Source organism: Myotis brandtii, unplaced genomic scaffold (assembly GCF_000412655.1).
Source record: "Myotis brandtii unplaced genomic scaffold, ASM41265v1 scaffold731, whole genome shotgun sequence".
NCBI classification, from domain to species: Eukaryota; Metazoa; Chordata; class Mammalia; order Chiroptera; family Vespertilionidae; genus Myotis; species Myotis brandtii.
In genome coordinates, this window is record NW_005370895.1 from 1,347,214 (window position 1) to 1,357,138 (window position 9,925).

Below are 9,925 nucleotides of genomic sequence, written 5' to 3' on the forward strand. Positions count from 1 at the left end.
GCGAGGTGGCCGGCGGCGGGTGGCGGGCAGGTCGGCCCTTCACACCTGTGGGACCCGCAGGGCTTAGAAGCAGAGAAAGGGGCGCGGTCCCCTGGCCATCGGGAAGACACAGTAAGGAAGCGCCCAGGGCCACTCCCTGCCTGGCCTTTGTACCTCAGCCCGCTCCATCTTTGTTTTACCGCTAGCATTTCCCTTAACCAGCGTGGGCTCTACTGATGACCAGGAGAGAGGGAAGACACGGGAATTCTCTTAGCAGCGGTTCTCAACCTGTGGGTCGCGACCCCTTTGGCGGTCGAACGACCCTTTCACAGGGGTCGCCTAAGACCATCCTGCATATCAGATATGTACATTACGATTCATAACAGTAGCAACATTACAGTTATGAAGTAGCCACGAAAATAATTTTATGGTTGGGTCACACCATGAGGAACTGTATTTAAAGGGCCAGAAGGTTGAGAACCACTGTAAGGGGTATTTGCCCAGTTAGGAGCTCTTGGTCATAATGACTATAAAAGGAATTCCTGCTAGTGATCCCTTTTGGCTTGTGTGAACTGACCATGATGCAGAAGGTTAGTCAGCTTAGAACTTACACAGGTTTGTATGTGGCTCCTTAACAGAAATCAGGAAAATGAAAGTGGGTGGCATCACTTTTTTTTTTTTTTAAACTGGTGTTGCTTTTTTTCCCCTCCTCAATATAAAATATTTTCTGGTATATTTTGTCGTTTTGATCAGCCAAGGAAAAAAGAAAAGTTACTGGAGCCTCAAGTGATGATCCACAGCCAGGGACTGACCTGGTAAGAAAGGAATCATTAACTAGTTCGGAATCTTTCCAAACAGTGGAGTGCAGTGAAATTCAAAGTACACCTCTCTTGCAGTCTTCGGGTAAGGAAGTTTTGGTAGACAGTATTAAAAGAAGAAGTCGAATTAAAACACTTGAAAGCTTAGCAAGTCCACTCTTCAAAATAACTGAAAATAAGGCTGCACAAAATAGAAAGGTTGAATTTCAAGATGAACTGTACAAGAATACTCCAAAATATTCTTGTAACAGTGTGTCACCTGGAGTAGAAAATAATTCCATTTTAAAATTAGATGATTGCAGTTGTTTCCCCCATTCCAAGGATTGTAATGATGAAAATAACCTTACATATAAACCTGATGGTGGATGTATCCATGAATCAGAAAATTCCTCAGAGTTAAAGAAAGAAAACCTTGGGAGTCTTTCAAATAAGAGTGACACAAATAATAGTTCTCAACTTTCAAACACTGAAGAAAACTTAATGGGAGTAAATAAATTATTGCTTGAAGAAACTGATATATACCAAAGCAAAAATAATGGCTTGCTTCCCTGCCGTCAAAATGAAAAAAATAAATACTCAGTAGAGGAGAGCAGTGTTGGGAGAAAACCCAGGAAAAGGATGAAGGTGTCTGAAAAAAGAGATGAAATGGTTATCAAAATGAACTTCTCTAATGTGCATAACAAGTCTGAGTTGCTGTTACAAGAAAACCATATGGGTGCTGAAAGTACAGAAGCAAAAACTTTAAAAATTTTGAGAAAAGCAAACCATAATACACTTTCTCCAATGGATCATTTATCAAGTCTTCCAGAAACAGTAGGAAAAAAGACAAGTCCTGAGCATCTTGTAAATACTATGTTTCAGAAAACCCTAGCGCCACTTTTGAAAGAAGAAACCAAGAATGCTTCAGAACCCTTAAGATGTAAAAGCACTGAGCCAGAAGTGAAAAGCTCAACAGTGAAATCACCTAGTGATTGCCATCCTATTGAAAAGAGATCACAGGAAGATTTAAGAAATGAAGCTGAAGAATCCAAGTTCAGCTGTCACAGAACAATACCAATGACGGGTAAAAGAACTTGGCCATGTTATTCATGTGCTAGAGTAACTGCCTATTGTTGGAAAAGGTCTTCCTTGCCAAAATCAAATGATTCTCTTCCTGGGTCTGGGGAAAGTGTTAGGCAAGATGATTTTCTTAAACATCAAGCAAATCAGACTCACTTAATTGACTCCAAATTACCATTACAAAGTTCCATAAAAGAAACAAACAGTGAATCTTCAAGTAAAGGAAAATTGGATTCTAATGTAAATTGTCTGTCTGCGGTCTCTGAAGTAGTCTCTGCTATAAAACCTACTTTAATGGTTATAAATGAACCTGTAATCGATGATGAAAAGATGAAGTACGAGGAACCGAGCAGAAGTGGGTCAGAGGTAGTTTCTAATGCAACTGAAGATACTCAGTTAACTAATGTGACTCAAAACTTAACAGGAAATAAAAGAAAAGATAGAGGGACTTTAACAAAACTTAATTTGACACTGGCTTCCCAGCATGGCCAGGAAGCTAACAACTCTACAGGCAAAACTATTCACCGAAAAACATGTGTTGCTAAGCCAACAGTTGTGGTTCCAGACTTGGTTAAAATACTGAACACAGGACGGCTGACTAATTTTAAAATTCCTTTACTTAAGAATAAAACAGAAAAAAGAAAAGAAATAAATGCCAAGTCATCAGAGAGAGAAGCATATAGTCCCCTAGAGCTTCTTGACAATATATCTGGAACAGAGATAAGACAAAATAGGAATAAAGAAAACATCTCCACAGTAATTTCAGGACTTCAATCTTTGAACATACAAAATAGTGTCGCTCCAGTGCAATCTAGTTCTGACTTATACTGCAATAAGAATTTCCATAGTATTTCTTCAAGTTTCTTAAAGCAAGGTAATAATAAACCATCTAACTATATCTCTGAACCAGGCAATGTTGTTTCTAATAAGAAAGCTGTTTCTCTCACAGTTGAAAAGAATACCTTTTTCTGTGATCCTGGGTGTATAGAGAAAAGTCCTGCCTTCTGCTCTGATGAACAAGAAACATTCAAACAAGTTTCCTCTGAAGTTAGTGGTAGAAAAACGACTAAGAACTTTTCAGACATTAAAATTATTCCAGATATTCTTAAAGCATATGAAGATGATGTCCTCTTAATTGATGTAATTCAAGATGACCCAGACCTCTTTGGAGTCTCCAATGAAGGGGAGCTCTCATTTACTTCAGAGGTCCCCATGGTAAACCAGGAGCCCAATGTTGCTGAAGAGCAGCAATCAACAGACTCCAAGCACATGGAACTTCCTGGAAAAAAAGAACCAAGTGATAACTTGAGGTATGCATGTTCAAGTATGCCTTTTAGTACACATTATTGGGGGTTTCAAAAGCACTTTCTACTCTTAGGTGTCACTAATTTATTCAGTGATCATTGAAGCTCCATTTTTTAACCCTGTTACTAAATATAATATAGCATATTATTGCTGAGACATGGAAATGTCATTATGCTAAAACTTATCATTGAAATAAAACAATGATATATGTATATACATACACATATGTATATACATATATATGTTGGAAATTATAATGGAGCAGATTGTCCAAAATAAAATGATGATTCAGTCTTTTTAAATTATTGAGATTGCTTCTTTCAAAGTCAAATTTATTTTCATAAGTTCTTTAATTATCAAAATACAGATATGCTTTTATTTCAGCCAAATTACTTATTATGAACAATACTGTATGTTTTAACCCACTTTCTGAATTTTTAAAATAATAGTTTTATTGATTTCAGAGAGGAAGAGAGAGGGAGAGATAGAAACATCAATGATAAGAATCATTGATCCGCTGCCTCCTACACACCCCACACTGGCCCTGACTGGGAATCGAACGGTAATCTCCTGGTTCATAGGTTGACACTCAACCACTGAGCCATGCCACCCGGGCTGTGACTTTTTTATTAAATAAAAAATTCATTTTTGAGGAACAGAGAAGTCTTGGAAAAGTTTATTTGATGTAATGAGGACTTGAAAGTAGAATCAGAAGTTAAACCAATTTTCAGAAGAAAAGAAAAGAAATGTGCTGTTAAGGTCAGGGTTTTAAATGATGATTTAGCCCCCAATGAGGACAAGTTTGCCTGGTGCAACTTTAAATGGAGCCAAGTAGTAACCTTATGCTTTGGAACTTAAGCTATTCTGGGTTGGCTCAAATATTCTTTAATAGTATGTCATATTTTACTAAACTTTTATAATTCTTCAAGCTCTGATTTATATTTGTATGTTGCAATACTTGAATATTGTAATGGTCTGTGAACAGACTCAAAAGGAAACATGAAAATACTTTCCACTAAGAGAGTGGTACATGACTTAAATTTATCTGGTATTTATAAATTTTAGTTACTTCTGTAATGCCATATTTTTTCTTGATGTTCTTGGTGTTATAAGAATTTGTAATCTATAATCACGAAGTACTTTTTATGTGTCAAATGAAGGACTAAGAACTTTATTATTTATTTTATTTTTAAACTTGTTCTGCTAGTAATTATTCTCAAGCAGTCATCTTCAAAACTTTTTGTCAATTACCCATAGTCAAGACATATTTTATGTTACAATCCAGTCAGTGCATACTTATGAATATGTGAAATAATAGATTTACAAAAACAGAATTTTCCTTACAACAAGTGGTATAACATATTTTGTACTTTAGTCTGTTTCATTTTTTAAAAAATGCTGGTTGGAACCCCTTAAATTTCATCATCCCCTTGAAAAATTCTTTGGAGGATAAACTTGATGTACTCTGTGTAGTTTTTCAGAAGCTTCTCTTGTTCTCTCCTTTTTGCTCAAATCATCTCTTTTGCTTTTCTGTACTTCTGTAGCCTCAGCCATATCTCTTTGTTTCTCTTTTGCTCCTTCTATCCTTCATTTGTTTCCCTTCTTGCTCTATCAAGGCAGAACTGTAACTTTCCACTCCACAAATGCAAAACTGTAAAATGTTTATGTGGATTGCAATTTTGCTTACTTTTTTTTTAACTTGGGTGAATTTAACCTCTGTGTCTCTCAAATTTGAAACAAAACTAAATTACTTGTAACGAAAGTGGCATGTGCAATTTTACTTTCCTTGTAAACTATTCATAGTAAAAAGTGTCTCACACTTATGAACTATATCAGCAATATTAAAATACGATCTTACTACTTTGAAATTAAGCAGTATACTTGCTATACTATTTATTTTCTTCATTTTGTTTTGTCAAGAATAACCTCCTGTATATCTGAAGCTAATAAACTATTATGAATATAACTTTCAGGATAATTAGAAACCACAGAAACATCCCTCACTTCTCTATTGAGTCACTTAATACTATTCATGCTATTATCTTATTATCTCACAATTTTCCTTCCTCTCAGTTTTCATTGCTGGTGTCTTATTCATCTTTCCCTTAAATTATTGTAATGAGCTCCTGGTTAATCTTCCTGAACTCTCTTAGTATATCCTCTCCATAGTGTTACTATGAAATAGAAATTGATCTGCCAGTGACTGCTTACAGTGCTTCACTAGCTTTCAGCCACTTGAGGATAGAGGTTAAATTGCTTGGCATGGCTCTTTAAAGCTCTTTGACAACTGTGTGGTAGGGGATAGGAAAGGGGATGAAAGGCTAATAAAAGATGAGCAAAGCAAGAAGCTCACCGTTTCCATAATCTCATGTATTTGATTCCTTTTGCATATGCTTATCTGGAAGTCCCTTTATTTTCATTCAGTTATCCTTCAAATCACATCTGAGATGTTTTTCTAGGGATTTGTTCCAGTAGTTCTCTTGGCATATATGTCAGTATATTATGTCTGCTTGTATGTAAGTCTCCTCCTATACTGGGAGTTTCTAGACAGGAGAGAGGCATCTTCATTTGGGTCTCCTTCATGTCTTGCCTGGAGGATGTTAAGTGCTGAGTATATGGAGAGTAACTAGACACACTTGGGCCTTATTCTCACAGCACTTTTAGTCTGTCAAGGGAGGCAAATATTAAGCAAGTACAATAAGATATGATTAAGTGCAAGATACTAAAAGTGTCCTGGTCAAAGTGACAGTTAAGATGAACACTAAAAGATGACTAGGAATTTGCCAAGAGGTAAAGAAAAGTGAGTAGAATTTTGTCATAGAAAGAATAGCCTATATGAAAGCCCACAGGGAAGAGCATGTCACAACTGAAAAACAGAAATAACGTCCCTCTCACATCAGTGTTCCTCTCTCTCTCTCTCCCCCCTTCCACTCTAAAAATCAATGAAAATATATTCTCTTGTGAAGATTAACAAAAAAAGAATGGTGTATATAAAATGTTTTGTTCGGTTTCCCTTTTTCTTGGCTATTTAGGATAAGTTTAATAAAACCCATTTATTAAATGATTAAATGGTGGGATTATGGGTGTTTATGTTATTCTACGTACTTTTTTATATTTTTGTCTAATTTTTTAAAAAATAGAATAGTGTTTAGCCTTTTGTTTTCGAGTTATAGATGTAGTTTTCATTTGTTGGAGCCTATGCTATTGGCTGTAAGAAAATTTTATCTCATTAAATCTTTACATAACCTCGTAGGTAGGTGGTATTCTCATTTTACAGATATGATTAGACTCAAAGAAGTTAAATATTTTTGCCACAGTTAACACAAAGTGGCAGAACAATATTTAAATTCAAGTTGGACTAACTATGATCTCCATAGCTTTAACCTTTGGACTCGATATGTTGTTTTCAGAGACCACCAAAAAAAACAACAACAACAAAAAAAAACACCTCAAGCTGCTCTCAAACCATTTTCCTTTTACATTAGCAATAAGACATACATACACATATCTTGTATTGGTGTAATACTTGAAAACTTTTTAAAATGCTGGGTACATGCCACTGGGTTCTTTTTGAGTAACAAAGTTTGAATGGCAGCATCCTTAACAATTGAAGTACATGTAATTGAAGAACCAAATGAGGAATCTGCTTGGATGTGCTATGTTCTGAGTCCCAGTATAATTCTCTTTCCCTGGAGGACCTAAGCTGATGTTCACCAGCTGCTAAAGCTAGTATTGTATAATGTTTAGAGAAGTAGATAGTTCTGCATAGAATATGTTATAATGTTTAAGCTCTGTTTGTTTTATAATAGAGAATTTCCTGTACTGGATCCTGGATTGAAGTCAGAAATCTGTACTTCCTTGCCAGCAGGTAAAATTTGACATTTTCAGAATATGTAGTATCAAGGTATCTTTTCATATCTCCAAGCCTAGTAAAAATAAGTTCATTAAAATAGGAAGCTTTTCATTTGTTAGTTTTCTCAAGTTGCAGATCAGATTTTGAAATTTTTTTATTTTACTATTTTATAAATAACTTTGTTAGGCTTTATCTACAAAGGATAGTTGATTGGCCTTAGTAATTCTTGTAGTCTTATTTTGAAATTGAAATATATATTTAAGCGTTATCACATTTTATATCTGAGTTGTTTTAAAAATTTTTTATAATATCTAGTTACAGATTTAAATACCTAGATCGTTACAGGAAATAACTTAATTTGAAAGTTAATTTTATTTTGACTTTCAAGTTTCAAAATATGTTGAAAATATCTGGACATGATCAAGAAAGATTCTTAAAAGTATCTTGATATGTTTCAATTTTATCTTACTGCCAGTTCTTTTTATACCATATAATGGAGTTATTTGATAAATGGGAATAATTGTATAATTTGCTGAAAACTTTAAATTTGTCATATTGGACTTTAAAAGACTGAATTCTAACTTATTTTTAGGATAATCTTTGAATGACTTGCTTATTTTGTCATTTGTAGTTTCTACAGTTAAATATTATTTCTTTTCAGCAAGTGAGATAAAATATGATTTTAAAGATGCAAACATTTCCTTAGGAGAAGTTACTAATAGGACCTCTCAAAATGAAAAACTGGGAGACTGCAATGAACACATAAAAAGTTCAGACTTGGATGAAAAGGTACTAGGGAATCTTTTGCATTTTCTTATTTTTTGGTGTGAATAGAGGTACAGAAATTTGTCTGAACAGTGTCATCAGATGAACAAGTCTAACTCCTTTTTATTGACTAAAAGAATAATACTCTTCTGGCCATTGGATATATTGCTTAATGTTTTGCATAAGCACAATAACAGTTTTAGGAACTTTAGAGGGTAAATACGTTGATTTATAGGACATAGGCCTGACCTACCACCTTTCTGCTTTTATATATGGTTTTCTGTGAATTTTTAGAAATGTTTTATTATCAATTTTATACTTAGGTATGTATATCCTATATAATAAAAGGGTAATATGCAAATCTACCGAACGGCGGAACAACCGGTCGCTATGACATGTACTGACCACCAGAGGGCAGATGCTTAATGCAGGAGCTGCCCCCTGGTGGTCAGTGCACTCCCACAGGGGGAACACCACTCAGCCAGAAGCCCAGAAGCCTGGTTCATGGCTGGCGAGTGCAGCAGCAGTGGCGGGAGCCTCTCCCACCTCTGCAGCAGCGCTAAGGATGTCTGACAGCCTGTTTAGGGCGGGGAGAGGGCCTAAGCAGACAGTTGGACATCCCCCAAGGGTTCCCGGACTGCAAGAGGACACAGGCAGACTGAGGGACTCCCTGGAGTGCACAAATCTCGTGCATCAGGCCTCTAGTATGTTATTTTTATATATCTATATATGTTTATATATGTATATATCAATACATACATTCATATATGCAAACATTATACACACATGCTGTTTTTTCCAGAAACCTTGTTTTTTCTTCTATGTATCAGTTATAGTCTGAATTTATATGTAACTATTTTTAGGTTTACTATGGTAGTAATTGCTTAATGATTCTAATTTTGAGCCCCAAATAGTTAAAATACTAGTGTACTTTATATTTTTAACTTTTCATTTTTATATGATTGTAGATTCACAGGAAGTTGAATAAGTAGTAAAGAGGATCTGTGTACCCTTCACATAGTTTTCCCATAATTACATCTTAAGGTACAATACCAGAAACAAGAATTTGCTAGTACAATGAGTGTATATAGTTCAGTGTATTTTATCAAGTGTGCAAATATTTTGTAGCCACCACTGCAATCAAGATAATCATTCCATCACTACAAAGATTTCCCTTAAGCTTAGTCACACCTTCCTCACTACCTCTAACATCCCTAACCTTAGCAACCATTAATGTTTTCCATCTCTGTAATTTTGGTATTTTGCAATAAAGGTAAATTCATTGGAGGTTGGCTAGAAGGTTATTAATTTTATTACTATTCCAAAAGAACTCACTTTTAGTTTTATTGATTTTTTTTCTATTGCTTTGTTGTTTCCTATTTCTCTGCTCTGATCCTTTTCTCCTTCTTCTGCTTGCTTTGGGTTTAATTTGCTCTTCTTTTTGCAGTTTCTTAAGGTTGCAACTGAATCATTGATTTGAAACCTCTTCTTTTCTAAAAGAGGCATCTAGTGCTATGAATTTATCCATAAATGGTGGTTCAGCAGCATCCCACATTTTTTTAAATTTTGAGATAAATGCAGATTCACATGCAGTTGTAAAACAATAACATAGTAATCTCATGTACCCTTTACCCAATTTCCCCCAATGACATTGCAAAACTACAGTACAATAGCACAATCAGAATATTGGCATTATTATAGCTATGATACAAAACATTTCCGTCACCACAAGGATCCCTCATGTTGCCCTTTTATTGCCATGGCTACTTTCTTCCCTCCTACCCCTAATCTCTCCTTAACCTTTGACAACCACTAGTCTGTTCTCCATTTCTATAGTTTTGTCATTTCAAGAATCCTATATAATAAAAGAGAAATATATAAATTGACCCTCCCTCCGCTGTGCTCACCAGCCAATCAGGAGTGAGTATGCAAAGTATGCCATCTTTGTCGGGTTAATTTGCATACGCAGGCGCCAAGCGGCTTGGGTCCCCAGAACATCCTCGGGACCCAGGCCACTCCTAGCCTGTAGGCCTGCGCGTAGGCCCGAGTGGCGGGGGTCCCAGAAGGCCCCCAGCCACTCCGGGCCTATGGGCACAGGTGCCAAGTGGATGTTCCTGCCCCGTGGCCACCTGCACATGCCCCAAGC

The 9,925-nt window shown here is 35.9% G+C and overlaps 1 protein-coding gene across 1 annotated transcript in view; it reads left to right on the top strand.

Moving 5' to 3' along the window:
* TOPAZ1 (testis and ovary specific PAZ domain containing 1) overlaps positions 1-9,925 on the top strand; it is a 43,851-nt gene that overhangs the window by 570 nt on the left and 33,356 nt on the right. The window contains 5 exon segments of the mRNA XM_005882673.2: positions 6-82; positions 85-111; positions 733-3,166; positions 6,971-7,029; positions 7,676-7,803. Of these exon segments, the coding sequence (XP_005882735.1) occupies positions 6-82; positions 85-111; positions 733-3,166; positions 6,971-7,029; positions 7,676-7,803 (2,725 nt within the window).